Source organism: Zygotorulaspora mrakii, chromosome 2 (assembly GCF_013402915.1).
Source record: "Zygotorulaspora mrakii chromosome 2, complete sequence".
Classification (NCBI taxonomy): Eukaryota; Fungi; Ascomycota; class Saccharomycetes; order Saccharomycetales; family Saccharomycetaceae; genus Zygotorulaspora; species Zygotorulaspora mrakii.
In genome coordinates, this window is record NC_050720.1 from 42,090 (window position 1) to 61,000 (window position 18,911).

General features: G+C 40.6%; 3 protein-coding genes and 4 non-coding genes across 7 annotated transcripts; 1 reads left to right on the forward strand and 6 right to left on the reverse strand.

The window, feature by feature from the left end:
• Window positions 1–197: 197 nt before the first annotated feature.
• Window positions 198–1,703, reverse strand: GIT1 (Git1p; the record flags this gene model as incomplete). Its single annotated transcript, XM_037286824.1, has 1 exon — window positions 198–1,703. The coding sequence occupies one exon, from the start codon at window positions 1,701–1,703 to the stop codon at window positions 198–200; it is 1,506 nt and encodes a 501-aa protein (XP_037142719.1).
• A 1,379-nt stretch (window positions 1,704–3,082) lies between these two features.
• Window positions 3,083–3,171, reverse strand: HG535_0Btrna3K. Its single transcript is given in 2 exon segments — window positions 3,083–3,119; window positions 3,134–3,171. It is a non-coding gene; the product is annotated as a tRNA-Lys (tRNA).
• Window positions 3,172–3,939: 768 nt separating this feature from the next.
• On the reverse strand, window positions 3,940–9,265 carry HG535_0B00300 (uncharacterized protein; the record flags this gene model as incomplete). Its single annotated transcript, XM_037286825.1, is given in 2 exon segments — window positions 3,940–7,956; window positions 7,958–9,265. Coding segments are annotated over 2 exon segments (5,325 nt in total).
• A 1,986-nt stretch (window positions 9,266–11,251) lies between these two features.
• HG535_0Btrna3E lies at window positions 11,252–11,323 on the reverse strand. Its single transcript has one exon. It is a non-coding gene; the product is annotated as a tRNA-Glu (tRNA).
• Window positions 11,324–13,824: 2,501 nt separating this feature from the next.
• HG535_0Btrna4K lies at window positions 13,825–13,897 on the forward strand. Its single transcript has one exon. It is a non-coding gene; the product is annotated as a tRNA-Lys (tRNA).
• Window positions 13,898–14,071: 174 nt separating this feature from the next.
• On the reverse strand, window positions 14,072–15,571 carry CRH1 (transglycosylase; the record flags this gene model as incomplete). The annotated part of the gene is made up of 1 exon (XM_037286826.1): window positions 14,072–15,571. The coding sequence occupies one exon, from the start codon at window positions 15,569–15,571 to the stop codon at window positions 14,072–14,074; it is 1,500 nt and encodes a 499-aa protein (XP_037142721.1).
• Window positions 15,572–16,007: 436 nt separating this feature from the next.
• Window positions 16,008–16,108, reverse strand: HG535_0Btrna1W. Its single transcript has 2 exons — window positions 16,072–16,108; window positions 16,008–16,044 (listed from the first exon to the last, which is right to left on the reverse strand). It is a non-coding gene; the product is annotated as a tRNA-Trp (tRNA).
• Between the last annotated feature and the right edge of the window lie 2,803 nt (window positions 16,109–18,911).

Consider the following 18,911-nt stretch of genomic DNA (forward strand, 5'->3'; position numbering starts at 1 on the left):
TCACACACATCTATGCTGAAGAAAAAATTCGATTTCTGAAACAGGTACCTCGAAATCCTTGCAGATGTAAATCAAATGAGAACATTTGAAGGATCATAATTCAAAAAGTTTGACTGTATAACATTCATATTAAGAAAGAGGATAAAAACGAAATGCAAACTATCAAACACACAAATTTCTAAATATCAGCTATTAAATTAACGAAGCTGAACAGTGGTAACCGTATCATCTTTTTTGTCTGCAACATCGACAACTTCCATGACTGTAGAGTCAGCCGATATGGAGCCAGTTTCAGTATCTTCACTTTCATCAAATCCCATGGTGCCTTCCCACCCATTCTGAACCAAATAATTGTGAAACTTAATATCGAGTTCCATCAAATCAAGCTCCTTGCTATGTGGAATGCAAAAGTATGTAAATAAAATACCAACAACGCCACATGCTGCAGCAATGATAAAGGTAAACCTAGGACCTAAGCGGTCTCTAATTGGTTGAAATGATTCAGTACCTGCAACTGCACCAACCTTACCAATGGCAGCACTTAAACCGTAAAGTGTACCTCTAACAGCTGTAGGGAAAGATTCACTGGAAGTGACACCCAGCATATCACCAGGACCTGCATTGGCCAAACAATTCATCAAGCCGTAGAACACAATAAACAATGCAGTAATGTTTTTCAGTTGATCATAAGCGCAACCAATAATCAAACCAAAGATTAAGTAGCCACAGAATCCAAACATTAATGTGTATTTTCTACCAATTTTATCGCATAAATACGCACCAACAAAAACACCTGGAATAGCAATAATTCCTAAAAGAAGGTTCCATTCACAGATTTTCTTCAAATCTGTGCTGTCACCTATAATTGAGGATATAATAGTTCCGCTGAAAATACCATTTGGAAATGTCACGAAGTCGAACATGAACCAAGCACCGCAGGTACCTACCAACCTTACCCAATTGAATTTAATAATCAACCACAACGGAATTCTACTTGTAAACCTAGCTTTTTTATACAATTCACTAGTTGCCATTTTCCAACGGAAGTAAAACACCGATAATGGCCAGAAACATCCAAGTGCAAACATTGCTCTCCATACACCCTCCAGACGGTGTGGTCCACAGATGGAATAAACAATTAGAAATATTATAGAGGCGAATGGTCCCCCCAGAGATAGCGGCAAGTTAGTAACCAAAACCATCAGTCCACCACGATGTTTCTCACTGTACTCATTTGCGGCTTCATTAGCGCTAACAGAAGCGGAAGGATACTCTGCTCCAATACCAACACCAACCACACCTCTCATTACTGTAAGCATCCAAAACATCCCTTGAACGGTAATACCATGAGAAGCAGCACATAAAGCACTACCGAGAACCAATAATATCGTAGCAGTGAGGATGGACCATTTTCTGCCCATATAGTCACATGCAAATCCGATAACAACTTGTCCAATGATCGTACCGACTAGCGAAGCGTTCGAGACACGAGTAGAAACAGCTGAAGTATAGTTCTCCTTGCCGTACAATGCGGGGAATAACCTATTCAGCATGGACATTGCATTGTTCTGATATCCATCAGAAATTAGTGCAAACCCCGACGCAATGATAGTCAAGATGTGAATCAAAGTTTTCTTACTAGGTTCGTTCAGGCGCTGCTTTCTTGTCTCGGCATCATAATGAATTAATTTCCTGGAGGACATGATACGATGTGAGTTTTTGCAGATCTATGGTTACTGACACTGTACAGAGAGAATGACTTCAGATAGACATCGACAAGTGCCTTTATATACCAAATTTACATCTACATTGATATCCACGTTCATATCCACGTTCATACCCACGATGACCGGTACCCTGAAGTATCAGAAGAATGAAGTAAAATTTGTCTCTGGACCCCAGCACGTTGTTCCAGCGCGAAAGGAGGTAAATTCTTTTCCTTGATATCTATAACCATTTATTGCTGATTTTCCGAACTTCTGCATGGGTCCTGAAGCAGTCGCCAGATAACCATTGCACGTTGTCATGTAACAGATGCCCTTTCTTTCACTTGGTCTTGTTTTGCGTCCGCCGTCCCTCTGACGCTCTGGACTTGGCGCCAGGCTCGGGGCTGAAAAGAAAAAGGGCACACGTGCGATGAACAGGCAATAAATGCCAAGACAAACTAGAAAGAGGTAGGTTAATGCGATTATTGTGGTTGAACGTGCCTCATTGGTGCTGCAATATAGAACTCGATGGTTTGCAGTTGTGCACAGTAATGTCGTCGCATAACATTGAAAAAGTCCCACATCGAGTATAGAAGTAATAGATAGCGCAGGGATGAACAGGAACGAAAAAGTACTCTAAGGATTGCGAAAATTCAATTTCGAATACCGCTCGAATTTGCTTTGCGTGGGGATGCACGTTGCCGAATTCATAAGTACTTCCAAGGACTACAGAGGGAGGACCCAGGTGCGGCTATCGTTTTAGTCACCACGCTTGGTGTGGTGGTTTTGCCCCAAACCAATTTATGGATGGTTATAGCCCACATGCCCGGAATCTACTTATCTTACTGCCGAGATTTTCTCCATTCAGACAGATGGTGCTGGAGACACGGAACGATGTCGCTGCGTTGTTGCGCTGATCTCTAATTATACTTAAGTGGCCGGGGATCATAGGGTGAGATTTCGTTGGCGGAGTTGATCACACCCGAGATTGATCGGCAGTATCTTTAAGCAGATTTTTTGGGGGTCTCGAAAACCGTTGTCGGTGCCATCTGACGATTGCTGTGTGTAGACTGGTCATATAAATTTGGTGCGTTGATAGGAGTGACTTGCCCACCGGAACATGTTGTACTTAGATGTTCTGCACCAAGAGACGAACCGCATCGTCGTGTTGATCGCACCAGGTCGAACTGACTGCATAATCTCAGGTTTCTGAACCAGTAGACTCGGTCTACGCGGATGTTAGAAACGCCATCGATTGTATTTTCTTGATGTTAACGTAAGCATACGTTTGTTGGAGGTCAATCTGCTATACTATAAGGGATGATGTCGAGTAAGCATCAAATTCCCTACGTGGATGGAAAAAATTTTGACGAAAACTCCTCATAGGGGGCTCGAACCCCTGACATTTCGGTTATCCCCGCTTTTGCTTAAAAGCCGAACGCTCTACCAACTGAGCTAACAAGGATGAGTTTTCGTTGGGAAAGGACGATGATGGAAAATGTTATGTGTTTGGCTCTTTACTAAGTGACCAGGACTAGTTGTATTTGTTCGTTGAGCTCTAATTCAATTAACTGAATAATGTCGAAATATGTTAAAATATAAATCGATATTGTAAGATATGTTAAAAAGATGACTCATAAGAATCAGAAACAAGACAATTGATCTGTAAAACAAAATAAACGAAGACAGATGAAGCCCTAACAGAAAATCAAGGACTATTTATAAAGAATGTTTTCTTCGGCGTTGTCGATAGTAACTTGGTTTGACATTGATGATGATACTATGATATTCAATTATAGAGATATATAATTCCTTGGTTTTCTATATCATGAATTGAGATAAGACTAATTGAACTTGGATTAACATCTGGAAAATACGTCAGTATTTATACCTAATACTTCGCACCTATTGAACCATAAGAGAGGACGACGAGTGAAGAATTTTCATCGTCATCACACCATTTCTAGTCCCATAGAACCCACAGTACAACTGTTATTTCATGTTCCATGCCATAGACTCCTTCGTAGTCAGACTCCTGAGTTGTAAACGTCTCGTGATAGATTATCATCCGATATCTTTCCATTATCGATTGACATTCTGTTAGGGTTTCATCTGACTTCGTTTATTTTGTTTTACAGACCAATTGTCTCTTTCTGATTCTTATAAGTCATCTCTTTAATATATCTTACAATCTCGATTTATATTTCAACATACCACCCATGGTTCAATAATGCTATTTCACCCATGAATGAGTAAGCTTCTTGAATATGGCTATTGATGTAGGCTTGGTCAATATGTCCGCATAGTTATCTTCTGTCTTTATGTATTCGAACTTCAGATCGTTGCGTCTAGCTTCATCTCTTAACCTGAAAGCTCGTGTCCCGAAGAAACGATTTCTGAACGCTCTTGAATCTTCACTTTGGTCCTCTACTATTGATATAGTAGGTTTTGAGTCAGTTAGTATCTTCGATCTAAGTGATGATGATGGATCAATTTGTTTTACTAGGCATGCTAATCCTTGTAACATTGGGACTGATTCGCTTACCGCATATATTTCCGCTTCGGTAGATGATATGACACGCAGTTTTTCGCTAGATGATCTCCCACCGATGACTTTTCCATTTAGGCAGTAGTAATGGCCCAATTGTGATCGGAATCCTTCTTCATTCGCAAACGATGCGTCAGTGATAGCGGTAATCCTATTTGTCTTGGTGTGCTTGTTGGCATGCCAAATCAGCTTTTTGTGTTTTGACTGCCACACGAAGTTCAACAGCTGTTTGGTGAGTTTCTCCACTTGCTCTGAGGGGTATAGTGTATGCTGAGCTAGGATGTTCACGTAATATAGAATATCGAATCTATATTTGTATCCCACATATGATAGCAATCCTATAGCCTTCTGCATTTGCTTAACCTTTTCTTTGTAGTCGTCTTCTTCAACGACCAGATTATCTTTGTGGATGTGTTCACCTGGTGTGCCTGGCACAAGAAACTTCTTGTTATCCTTTTCGATATCAAAACCTAAATGTGGAAGCTTTTCGGTTAAGGAGTTTTCCATTCCTATTGTCATTTTCTTTCCGAACGTATATTCTATTTCCAGTCCTAGAATATCGTATGTGGCCATGTTGTTTTCGTCTAATTTCCCATCGTGGATCACTTTGGTCTCGAACTTTTTCTTTAGAGTTTTGACTAGTTTGTTTGCTGCCTTGATATCTTTGGACAGGACGATCATGTCGTCTACAAAGAGGCATACAAAACATTCATTTTCATCTTTGAACACGCATGGCCAACCGGTTAATTCTGTCATGTTGCAAGAGTTGGTTAAGTAACTGCCAATCATCTTGTACCAGTTCGCTCCGCTCTGCTTAAGTCCATATAGTGACTTGTTCAACTTGAATGCTTTTCCTTTGAGCTTCATGTGTGGAGGTGCTCTGATGTACAGATCTTCTTCCAATTCAGCGTATAGGTACGCTGAGGATATGTCTAATTGGGTGATAAACATTTTCTTGTCTAGTGCTATGTTGAGACTGGTCATCAGTGCGTAATGATGTACCGTGTTTGCTTTGAGGTCTTCTTTGTAAGTTCCAGCCTTCTGCTGGTCACCTCTTGCAACGAATCTGCATTTCTTCCTTCCATCTCTCTTAGTGTTGAAAATAAACATGGAGTTTATTATTTGTTGTCTAGGGATCGTCTTTTCATTTATAGGTTTGTTAGGATCCCAGGTCTTCATTTTGATCAATTGGTCATATTCCTTCATGTAGGCTTCGTTGTATCCTTTTGCATCATTTTTATCATCATTATTGACAATTGCCTCATAGTAACTTAAGGAGGGTTTAACATGAGGAGTTGGATTCGAGTGTACTGCGTTGACATAAAGTATATGACGCTTTGGTCTCTTGCGTTGAGTCCTATCTTCAATTTCACCTAGAGCTAAACTACTTTTTCTTTTTGTACTTGGTGGCTTTACCCTCGGGATGTCGCCATTACGGTACTGAAAAATTCTATTCTTTCTTTCTTCTAAACTTTTAGCATTAACTTCTGGAGACTGATCGTTACCACCCACATTGGAGATAGACTCAGGTGTTTCGCTATCGGGAGTTGCTACAGTAGTACTCTCTGGTACGGGGGAGTCTTCCTCGCTGGGAAGTGGATCGAGTTCTGCTGTGGAGGTCGATGATGTGGTGCGCTCGTCTTCCGTAGTAGGAGCAACATCATTGTAAGCAGATGCCTGTATTCCGACCGTGGATGCAATTGCACTGCTTGGGTCAATATCATTATTGATGGTTCTTCTTGAGACGGTATCGGGAATTGGATCCGGTGTCTTAGTGTTGTCAATGATGGCGGACGATGGGTGATCGTTTGCTGGATCATTTATGGGGTTTGACGTTGGTTCATTCTGCGTGGGCTGATCGTCACTTTCTGTATTATCATAGGTGACAGCATGGTTTGCGCTTTGAAGATTGATTCGGGGATCTTCATTGATCATGTTTGAACCATGTTCCTCGATATTATCAGCGATCTCGTCACTGGTATGTTCAGGAGGATCATCATTGGTATGTTCCGGTGGATCATCATGGATGTCTGGTCCTAGAACATCATTGTTGCCCTCGGGGATATACTCTGGTATGACTTCAGTTGTATCTGTGGTTCCAGTTTGGATGGGGTCATTACCACCCGACGAGGTAGATAGGTTATCGGCTGTTGGGGTTGGTGATACAGGCCTTTGATGAATGGTACCACCCGAATGGATTGACACATCCATTTCCATACCACCCGAATGGGTGGACATATTATTATCGAATTCACCGTCCTGTCTGGCTTCGAGTTGATCAAGTAGGGGAGCAATGACTGCGTCGGCGTCATCTGTCCTGTCATGAGGATCACCCCGAATTATCAGGTAGTTCGTAGTGTCAGTGACGGTATGTTTCGATGGGATGTATATTAGATAGCCATGGGATTCCGCGGATGGTGTGAGTGCGAATCCCACTATACCCCGTGGTCTAAGTTTGTTCTTTGGCGGATTATTTACCATGACACGTTGTCCAAATGGTAAAATAGTGCTGACATCTAGTCCTGTCAGGCCTGCTTTGGCCCTGGAGGAAGTGCCAACACTGGACGTTATTAATGAGTTCCTCATTAGCGTCGAGAACTGCACTGCATAGAACCAAAGATGTAATGGTAGATTGCTACTGCGAAGCAGTGTCCGGCAATCATCGAGCAGTGTATAATTAAGGCGTTCAGCTACTCCGTTTGCTTTTGAGTCACCTACGGAAGTGTAGCACGGGATTATTCCGTACTCCTTGAAGAAGTTACGAATTGTCTTATTAGTATATTCGGATCCTCTGTCCATTTGGAAGCTGCGTACCTTTGTGTTGAACTGGGTTTTAACCATATTTACCAGTTCGCGAAACTTTGAGGTAACCGTTTCAGCTTCTTTATTCCACAAGCCAAAAACCCATCTAAATCTCGTGGCTTCATCTGTGAATGCCATGAAGTATGATGGTGACGATGTGGGCATGTGAGGTACAGGTCCAAAAATATCGGTATGCAAGAACTCGAAGGGTTGATAGGATTTTTGGTATGTCAATCTGGAACCCACCAAGTGTTTGTGCTTTTTGCTTTTTCCGCTCACACAATCCTCACACTGGAAGTTAGAGTATCCGGACCAATCTATGTCATCCATGGATAAATTTGTCAGCATCCCTTGCTTAATGGAATCTCTTAAAGTTTTAATGTTGACATGACCTAGGAGCCGATGTATAAATTCCATAGGGAACAATGGTTGTTTTTGAACGTTCATGACGTTCAACTTTTTGTGTGGTTTATGGATATATTTTGCCGGTATCCAATAGTAAGGTCCGATCTTTTTGATCCGTGCTACCATTTTCCCTTTATTATTGGTTACTTGGGAATTGTTGAAGTCGACGGTGATTCCGTTTTTTTGGAGCTCATGGAGACTCAATATGTCGACATGTGGCACTGTAGATGCCACTGCCTCCGTGTGAATAATGGAGGTACCCGGGAAGCTTAGCTGTAGGTCACCACTGACACTTATGGGGATCTCACGATCTTGCGCGTCAGCTATGCCTATATTGGGGTGTTTATTAATGTTGTGAAGGAGGCCTGGGTCGCGAATTACTGATATGGCGGCCCCAGAGTCAATCAGTAGATGTTGGTTATCTTCAACTAGTTCACCAGTTTGTGGTGTCTTCGTCATACTCGGACGTTTCTTCTTCGAATTCTGGAGAATGCCTAAGTAACTCTGTGTCGCGGGTGAGTCCGATTTTATGGATACCCTTACGATGGTAAGACTTTTTCTCCTTTCGTGAATTGATGGAGGGTTTTGGTAGTTTATCTTTGACATTTGGGCATTGAGGAGCAAAATGGCCCTCAGAGGAACACTTGTAACAATGTCTGTTTGTTACTGAAGGTGATGTTTCAGATGTATGTTTCTTATTTTTTATCAATCTGTCATATGTGCGCAATACACATTTCGAAATGCCTGCGATTGTGTTCAGGTCGTATTCCAGGTAATGATTCTCCCTAATCTTTGCATATTGACCGTGCAAATTTTTGAGCAGGTATTCACAAATTATGTCTTCTGGGATGTTGGAATTTGTTGCTTTAAGTTGACTATAAAGCTCTTTCACTCTACTAGTATAGTAATATGAATCTTCAGATCCGTCGTAACTTATTGTGGTTAGTTCTCTCCATATAGCGGATCTAAGGTTACTGTCTTCGGATACATGGCATAGGATAATTCGGAACAGGTCGTGTCCTCTTTTTATTGCGTCTTTGACGCTCTTTGGATAGGCTGTTTCCTTCACATATGTTTTGAAGGAATTAATGATGAAAGCCTTTTCGCTTTTCGTGGCATCCCTCTCAGATTCATTTAATCTGTCAGGTATGATATCACCTAGTTTGTTGTCTTCCAGAAATCTTTTGAATGATCTCATCCATCTGGGAAATTCCGAAGGATTACTGATCTCATCCAAGTCTGGTAACACTTGTTCATTGTTAGACTCTTTAGCGGACTCAGAAGTGGTATCATCTTCTGATCTCTGGTCATAGAACTTTCGATATTGCTTGAACTGATCGTTCAGCAGTTTTTGCTGGTACATGAATGTTTCATAGCTAGTGGCCGGAATGTATTTTATTCCGTCAGCATTCATATTCCAGTTGAACATGCCATTCCCCATTGGTGGCACCATTGGTGGCGCAATTGGAGGATATGGACTCGGCCATGGGTAAGGGTAAGTATAACCTTGTGTGGAACCAGTGTGTTGATAACCCGCATCGTATGCGCTTGATTTAGGGGAACCTTCCTGTTTGTTATCAACACTGGCCGGGATTGAAGGTTGCAACGAAGGAAAGTCTCTTTGTGAATCACTCAAGTTGGGATCAGTGCCATTGTTACTAATTTCCGAAGAGTTTGATTTCTCACGAGACGTAAACAAAGAATCCTCCGCTTCTCTACTCATTGAGAAGGGAACTTTAGCGGCGCTACCATATTTATAAAGAATGTTTTCTTCGGCGTTGTCGATAGTAACTTGGTTTGACATTGATGATGATACTATGATATTCAATTATAGAGATATATAATTCCTTGGTTTTCTATATCATGAATTGAGATAAGACTAATTGAACTTGGATTAACATCTGGAAAATACGTCAGTATTTATACCTAATACTTCGCACCTATTGAACCATAAGAGAGGACGACGAGTGAAGAATTTTCATCGTCATCACACCATTTCTAGTCCCATAGAACCCACAGTACAACTGTTATTTCATGTTCCATGCCATAGACTCCTTCGTAGTCAGACTCCTGAGTTGTAAACGTCTCGTGATAGATTATCATCCGATATCTTTCCATTATCGATTGACATTCTGTTAGGGTTTCATCTGACTTCGTTTATTTTGTTTTACAGACCAATTGTCTCTTTCTGATTCTTATAAGTCATCTCTTTAATATATCTTACAATCTCGATTTATATTTCAACAAGGACTTATATATCTCTATAATTGAATATCATAGTATCATCATCAATGTCAAACCAAGTTACTATCGACAACGCCGAAGAAAACATTCTTTCCAAATAGTCCATGAGTAAAATTTCCATTTTATCAATCGTCATAGAGCTTCGCTATCAGCCACCCCTAAGGACTCTATATCACCCGGACAATTCAACAGAGTTTGTGCCATGTACCTAATCCCGGTGTGAAATCGTGAATTGACCACAGCTCGCGCCCCGTAAGCGCTAGCACTCTGTAACCGCTAGATACATCTTCCACTTCGATTCACACCTCATCAAAGCCTGATTTGAGCTATTTGTCCGCATGACTCGAAGACATTCTGCTGGTAGTGTTCTTGTCTATAGTCCAATATATCTGTGCCTCAACAGAAGGGTGTATCCTGCGCTAACAGAATTCTTACCTAATTGGAGGAGCAGATTAGTTGACAAGATTTTGAAAGATTGGCACCGGGCCACCAAGAGGTCCGGGTTCCGCATAAGGAATTACGGAAGCATTATGAGCTCTATCCGATTGGCATAATTTGAATCACGTATGAAGCTATAGTCAAGATGAGCGATCCACGAAGCTTCACTGGCCTACATGCTGGGCCACTGCATCATATTCGATATTCAAAGGTGACACTTATCTGTAAACTCACCATGACGAGTCAGTCGTTTTATTTCGTTTTTCAACGTAAAGCAATCATCTTCTCATCTTTCATTGACGCGCACTGATATGTTTCCGGAAAAGCCAAAATATGTAGGACCTCTGCAAGCACTATCATCCTGGCTCTCGTCAAAATAAGGGCATAATAGAACAAGGTATGAGGCTTTGATGGATCGAGAGACAGTAAATTGTTTGCGACTCAAAGAATAATTAAGCAAGATTTGGTTCCTTCTGGATGAAACCCGCATCCTGGGATGTCATATCACTCTCAGTTTGAACAGGTCGGATGATCCATTTTGTTATCTTTCAAAAGTCGATGAGCCGGTACAGAAAGTGTAAAGCGGCTTTTACCATTGCCGAGAGCATATTATCCATATCTGACTAACAATCATGAATAATTACGAATATTAAACAAAACGCACTCGAAATACAACTTGAGAAGGTATAGGATCTGTCCAATTATGTATAGGATACCGATTATGAATGTGAGACGAAATTTTAGCACAACTTAACTATAATATGCACCCAATATATGCCTTATTGTTGACGTTCTATAACAAACTATAACGAGGACCACAAGAGTCATAAGTTGCCTTTTTTATATAAAACAAAGGGTAAAGGTGAATATACCAGCGCTGATGACGGAGTATCGAGTGCATGAAATTGGTGAACCTGATTTACATCGTATGAACGAGGTTACCCAGGCTGCGCTAAAAAGAGACACGCCTGAGATCTGCGTGGGTAGAACTAAATTCTCAATTAGGGCAAATTTCCAGTTCAAACGTATCCGTTCCGAAGAGGTAAAGGTGGCAGGCAGTAAACCTTCCAAATATAACCATTGTCCAAACTGTAAAAAAGATATAATACTCCGATGCGGGGAGTCGAACCCCGGTCTCCACGGTGAAAGCGAGGTGTGATAGCCGTTACACTACATCGGATATTGTATTAGTCTAAAGGGTATATGAATTCCCTTAACTCTATATTATCAGCGCTGTCATGTGCTACTGTTGAACGTTTCTGACGAACGGTACTACCCGAAAGGATTGACATACTGTTGAAGGAGCGGACTGATACTTGGAAAGGGAGTTGTTGTTGAAATATAGATCGATATTGTAAAATATATGAAAGTAATGACTTATAAGAATCGGAAACACGACAATTGGTCTGTAAAACAAAATAAACGTCTCGCGATAAATCATCATCCGATTTCTTTCCAGGATCGATTGATATTCTGTTAGGGCTTCATCTGGCTTCGTTTATTTTGTTTTGCAGACCAATTGTCTTGCCAATTGTCTTGTTTCTGATTCTTATAAGTCATTTCTTTCATATATTTTACAAAATCGATATATATTGCAACATTTGGGTGTCTGGAAAAGACGCCCGTGTTTATACCTAACATTCTGTACCTATTGAACCATAATCGATATATGAATGAAGTACTTTTACGCTTACCTGATCGCAGTTTGTGCTGTCATCACACCCGTTTTTAATCTCATAGAATCCATTGTACAAATGCTATTTCTTATTCCATGCCGTAGACTTCTTCGTAGTCCCATGCTGCAAGCACTACCGCCTCGTACAACGAAAGGTGAAAAGTTTTTCGGACGTTAATGCGTGCTGTTACGATTCGATGTAGAGCATTTTTGAAGTATATAAAGCAGACTTTATATGTCGTTAACGATTTTTTGTTACGTTACATAGAAGGGCGAGGGAGTTCGTAGACGCAGTTAATATATAAACATTAAGTCGCGAATTTAGCGTAAGAGGTTGTATACTACCCTCTCAATGTTTTGATGCTTTTGTCAGTCGCAATATACCAGCATTACTCACCAAATATGGTAACGGCGCTAACGTTCCCTTCTCAAAGAATAGAGAAGAGGAGGATCATTTGTATACGTCTCGCACCTGGTATGATTGGACTAGATAAATTAGCAAGTTGAGTTAATCGCTGAAGGTCGAATAACCCACCCTCCCTTCGAATGCCGTGGCATTCTCTATGAAGAGATCATATATGCACGGATTCGTCGTATTAGTGCTCTTAAATCATGAGTTAACTAAAAAGTGATAGTTTTCACTGGGACGCAAGATGACCCGCATTCATGCGAGCGGTTATGAACTGAAAGGTAGAAGAGCTACCGAGACACAGTCAACTCCCAAGAATGGGGAGGTACACAGGGATGTACGCCGCTGAAATCGCATTTCAATAGATTCGCAAAGAGGCCATCTATTTAAGTCACATCATCCAGCCAAAGAGCTTTTGGATGACTGTTTTCGAAGGCAATAAGCCTCAACACAACTGCCAAAACAGTGGCACGCTCGATTCCTATAACGAGATAGGCGAGCAATAAGTCGAGTAAGGGCGTTTGAATGAAACGATTACCCAACGACAGAATTTTTCAATATGTATGAATATTTCTCATACAATTGGAAACTCCATATGAAGTCTACGATGACTGGCCAGCAAGTGCCTTGGAGTTAATATATAATCCTTGAAATGCATTACCAGACCCTTGTAGCGTCCGGGATAAGCATTTGAAAGATGACATAAATTCACAGAATTTGTGTAACAAACATGATAGTACCGCATAGTCAAGATCAAGATCTACGGATTATTCAGCAGTCACTATCAGTTCGTTCCGATCACATAGCTATATATTTAGAAAGAATGTTTTCTTCGGCGTTGTCGATAGTAACTTGGTTTGACATTGATGATGATACTATGATATTCAATTATAGAGATATATAATTCCTTGATTTCCTATATCATGAACTGAGATAAAACTAATTGAACTTGGATTAATATCTGGAAAATACGTCAGTATTTATACCTAATACTTCGCGCCTATTGAACCATAAGAGAGGACGACGAGGGAAGAATTTTCATCGTCATCACACCATTTCTAGTCCCATAGAATCCACAGTACAACTGTTATTGCATGTTCCATGCCATACACTCCTTCGTAGTCAGACTCCTGAGTTGTAAACGTCTCGTGATAGACTGTCATCCGATATCTTTCCAGTATCGATTGACATTCTGTTAGGGTTTCATCTGACTTCGTTTATTTTGTTTTACAGACCAATTGTCTCTTTCTGATTCTTATAAGTCATCTCTTTAATATATCTTACAATCTCGATTTATATTTCAACAGATCATTATCAGATGTCTTTCCAGTCTGGATTGATATTCTGTTAGGGCTTCATCTGCCTTCATTCATTTTGTCGTATTGTCACTAATTGTCTTGTTTCTGGTTCTGTTAAGTCATCTCTTTAATATATCTTATTTCTCGCACAATATCGATCTATATTTCAACATAAACCCAAACTGACTTATTTACCTGTCGAACGAAAAAAACGAAAAAAATAAGACTAAGGATCAGGCACACCACCGATAATATACGTACAATATTACAAAACATCGTCTCTTCACATAGTTTAAATAGCCTTGTTGGCGCAATCGGTAGCGCGTGTGACTCTTAATCACAAGGTTAGGGGTTCGAGCCCCCTACAGGGCTTTATTTTTGTTTCTAGAATCTCTTTTTTCTCACTATTTAATTAACTCATTGATGCCAACTACATTTTTTAACGATATTTACGATAACGTCCTTCTAAAATGCATGCTATTGTATTTTTTTACCTTGCTATCTACTAATATATATTTCTGACGGTACACGTCAATTGTAACTTAATTAAAATGCAAAAATTAGACCCATTACAGGAAGGAATTTGTACCAGTTCTGCGAAGATACAAAATTATAGCCCCCGTTTAGGCTTGGAACAAGGCTTGCAATAGATGATTGTTGCTCAGTTGTGCTAGTTTGGATGCTCATAATGGAGGAAGTGACAGCTGCAGCTGCGTCTGTTGCTGTACCCGATGATACGACAGAAACGGATTGGCTTTCTGGGATGCTGTTTGGAACTGCAGTGCTCCTAGCAGCGCTTGGGGTAGTTGGGGCGGACTGAATGGAACTTGCATCACTTACACTGATGCTTGAGGATGAGCTAACTTCAGATGAGCTAGAACCAGATGTGCTGGAAGAAGCGATAGTGCTGGAAGATGAGCTGGAACTCGAAACAGATGAACTGGAAGAGACACTAGAACTCGAAACAGACGAACTGGAAGAGACACTAGAACTCGAAACAGACGAACTGGAAGAGACACTGGAACTCGAAACAGATGAACTGGAAGAAACACTGGAACTCGAAACAGATGCACTGGAAGAGACACTGGAACTTGAAACTGATGAACTCGATGATGTAGACGTCGGACTTACACTTGCACTAGAGGCTATTTGTCCTCCCCCAGTTAATTCAGAATATTCAGATTGAGCTTCGTTGTATCTACCGTAGACAGAACCATTTTCTGCTTCAATAGATTCCCAAGAGCCAGTTTGATCGCTGTAGCTGTATTGAGTACCAGTGGAGTAGTCCGTGACAACGAGCCTCCTTATGTTCATGGTAAATGGAGCCTTGGAGTAATCAGTTTCACCACCAGCCCATTCAATAGTACCAGGCGCATTGCTTGGGTCACCACCGGCCCAGATACCGAACTTGATTTGCATAGGAGATTGAGGATATCCCTCGCTAGAAGTGTTGGAAAGCGTCCTCGCCACTTGACCATCCAAGGACCAGGTGGTTTGGTCCATTGCCCAATCTAAAGTATAGTTATGATATTTATCGACTGGAGCATCAACGCCATGGAACGCACCCCTATCATAGGTTGTTGTATCACCCTTAGAGAAGTAGTTCGATTGCCATTGTGTATTGTCGCTACCCACCCATTCTAAATCAATTTCATCCAAATCATCACTCTGCAAGAAAAAGGAAGAGATGACACCTTGACCAGGAGCCGCCTTCATCTCAACTTCAACCTTACCAAACATGATGTAAAAGTTGGATGTCAAACCTGGATTCTCAAATCTCTTCCCGAGCGTGAGCGCTACGCCGTCAGAACTGTACGAAATGTTGCCAGGATTACCATCGCTGAAGAAATACTTAGATTCAGATGTAAAATCTTCGGAGAAGCTTCCTGCTAGTGCCTTATCTGCTGCACAACCACTGGTTTTCACAGGATTGCAAGCAGCGGCGGTAGCAGATTCCACAGCCTGCACAGTACTGCTGCTGTCGTCTGCATAAACTATTTGTGAAACTAAACCAATGAGCGATAGAAGCCCTCTTTTTTGAACCATTTTGACGTTTTATGTTCTACGGCCTGTTATTAGAATATACCACGATCCAATTGGCCTAATAAACCGCTTCTTATATATACATCGATATATCACTTTACCCTGCGTATCATTTAAAACCATTTTCCGAAAACAGCAAGAGAATGCAATTCTATTCTAAGTGACTTTTCCGAAACTTTTCGCAGTTTTCCAAGCATTTTCATTGCCGATCACCATAAATTTGTCCACTAGGCTGCACACTCACTGGCATGTTTTACTACTTGGTGCTGGTAATTTTAGAAATTTAAAAATAAGTATGCCAAGCCACGCGAAATTTTCGCGTACTTCACCAAAATTATTGGCTGCGTGGCAACTCGAAAAGTTTTCGATTTTTCATATCCTCAAACCGAAAAAAAAAAAAACATGAAACGAAAAAAAAACATGAGACGAAAAATAAATATGAGGTGGACAGGAATTGAACCTGCAACCATTCGATTGCAATTCCGTGGATGTCCCAGGATCTAACTGGAGTCGAAAGCTCTACCATTGAGCCACCACCCCATACTATTGATTAGTTTTCTTAATTCAAAACAAGTACTAGCATGTAAATACAAGCGCGTGGTAAGCCAATTTAGGTTTTCAACATCTGGTTTTTTCACGTGGAGCTTCTTGACTTTACTAAATTGCCCATTTCAAAAACCGATTTTATATTATTATAACGACCGATCGGCGCAATCTGCGTGCTCTGCGTGCTCTGCGTGCTCTCCCAGCCTCGGATTCTAAACGTTTTTGTCTCTAGAACACCTTATCCCACTCTTTCAGGCGAGTAACCTAAATGTCCCTGCTACTTGACCACTTTATAACACTTGCGTGCATCATACACAAATGCTTGCCCACAGGTGCTTAGTTCTCTAATTCTCTCTTGCGATTCACATAGGAGAACAGTTCAGTCGGTAAGGAACATGTCGTACTCTTCTAGATGAGCAAAGTGTGGGTGGGCATGCTTGCTGGAGGTTTCTTTATATTTTTCTGTTTTTTGGCATGTTCCTGTTCAAATCTCATGTGTCTTACACAGTATTAAAACTTAAAACGACAAATGAAGAACAAAACAAAAAAGTGAGCTCGTCATCAAGCACACAATTGGTCTCTATCGGAGACATATGTTCGAAACAGGAGGGTTCGAATATGTAGACTTTTCCACACTCCTTTCTGGCATATGAAAACCACTTGCGGCAACTAATAAACTGATTACTATGTCACGTGACAGCTAAGATAAAGGTTCACCACCATGCAATCGTGCTACAGATACCAACACATATTATATATGAAGAATACTTTTATGTGTAATAAATTACATAATACTTTTGAAGATACTAATAAATTTATCAACAAAATATTTAATACAAAAAATATTTATAAATATAATTTAACCCAACGGCAATAAGATTCAAGAGTGGTTTTAGAGCCGGGTTGAGACTCTCTACGGGAAGAAAAGACGTTTAGGGTGAATATTCGAAGACGATCTTCAATCGGCATGCTTCTTTTCTGTTAATTTAAATTGATTTTTGTTCTTTTTCGAAATAAGTCATGGCGCTAAACAAAAAATAATATGGCGGATGCATTTCTATGGCGATTTCGGCCAAGAAAAAAAAAAGCATTATGAATGTGGCACATCAGAAAGAAGAAAACAACAAATAGGTGAGTTCACTCTAAAAGGTCCCACAGCTATTATAAGCCCAATGAGATCCAGACAAGGCCCAAAAATTTGGCATTTGTATATATATTGACCATGGAGTCCATAATTTTATTGTATGACTCTAGCGAGAAATTAACCAAACTCTATTGAATCTCTTAATTAATGTCAGCTGATTCTAGATCGGATACGGCTAAGTCATCATCGGAAGACGACGTAGCATGCCTTAAAAAAAACGTGAGTTCTGAGGAATATGAAGCTTCCTGAAGTCAAAGTTGGGAAGAGGTTATCAATAATATAAAACTGAATGACAGTCTTTTAGTCCGTCATCTATCAACTCTTGCAGTTTAGAGTGCTATATGGACCCGTTTGTTCATAAATTGCGGAAGAGCCTTGAATACGGGTGGCCCAGTAAGTTTCGTAATCGCATGGGTAGTGATGAGTACATATTTATTCACCGTTATGAATGCATTGGGTGAACTAGCATCTGCTTATCTTGTGGCTGACGGGTTTATAGTGTACAGTAAAAATTTTGGGAAACCACCACTTGGATTTGCGATTAATTTTTATTTTTTAGCTGAATGGATTGTATCACTATCCTTGGAGTTAGTCGTAGCGTCCATCACTATTAAATATCGGAATGTTCGTATAAATACAGATGCGTGGGTTGCTATTATCTTTGTAGCCATTGCTGTGGTAAACATGTTTGACGTCAAATCATATGGTGAGACAGAGGTTGTTTTGTCAATGATCAAGATTTTGGCGATTTTGGGATTCTCTATACTGGGTATTGTGTTGATTTGTGGTGGTGGGCTGTAGAATGGATATATCGGTGGTAGGTATTAGAGGGTTCTAATGCCTTTAATGGAGACACAACAGGGTCGCAATTCAAATGTATGTGTCCTGTGTTTGTCACAACCGCACTCAGTTATTTAGGTGCAGAGTCAGTGGCAGTTTCAGCATCTGAAAGTAAAAAGTCTAGTGCTATTATCTCAAAAGCCGCATAGAGAACTTTTTGGTTTATTACTTTATCAAACGTCGTGAGCTTGATTCGTATAGGCTGCTTAGTTCCATTCAATGAGCCTAGGCTATTAAATCAGTCTAGATCCGTGGATGCAGCAGCCTCACCATCATTTATACCAATCGAGAATGGTAGAATTCGCAGTCTTGCTTCTTTGATGAACGCTATCATTTTAATGGCAATGCTATCAATGCTAACAGTTCCGTATATGCTTGTTCTAGTTGTATTGTTTCCATAGCTCATTTGAACCATTCACCCAAAATTCTGAGCAGTGCCGACAAAAAGGGAGGGCCAATAAAATGCGTTTTTTTTGATATTGTTTGTCGGATTACTGCCTTCATTCGAGTAGGCGATACGCAGGCAAAGGTTTTTATTTGGCTTAGCGCCCTATCAGGGCTTGCAATAACTTATTGTTGAACGAGCATCAACCTTTCACATATCCGTCTTCGTGGTGCAATGGAAGCTCAAAACAAGTTACTGGATGAAATGCCATATCTATCTCAATAAGAAGTAATTGATTCATGATACGGTCTAGTTGTATTATTCCTGGTGCCAGTTGCCTCATTCTGGACATCTTTATTTCCGCTGAGCGGTCTAAGAGCAGATGTTTGAACATTTCTTGAAGATGATTTGTCACTTCCAACTTTAGC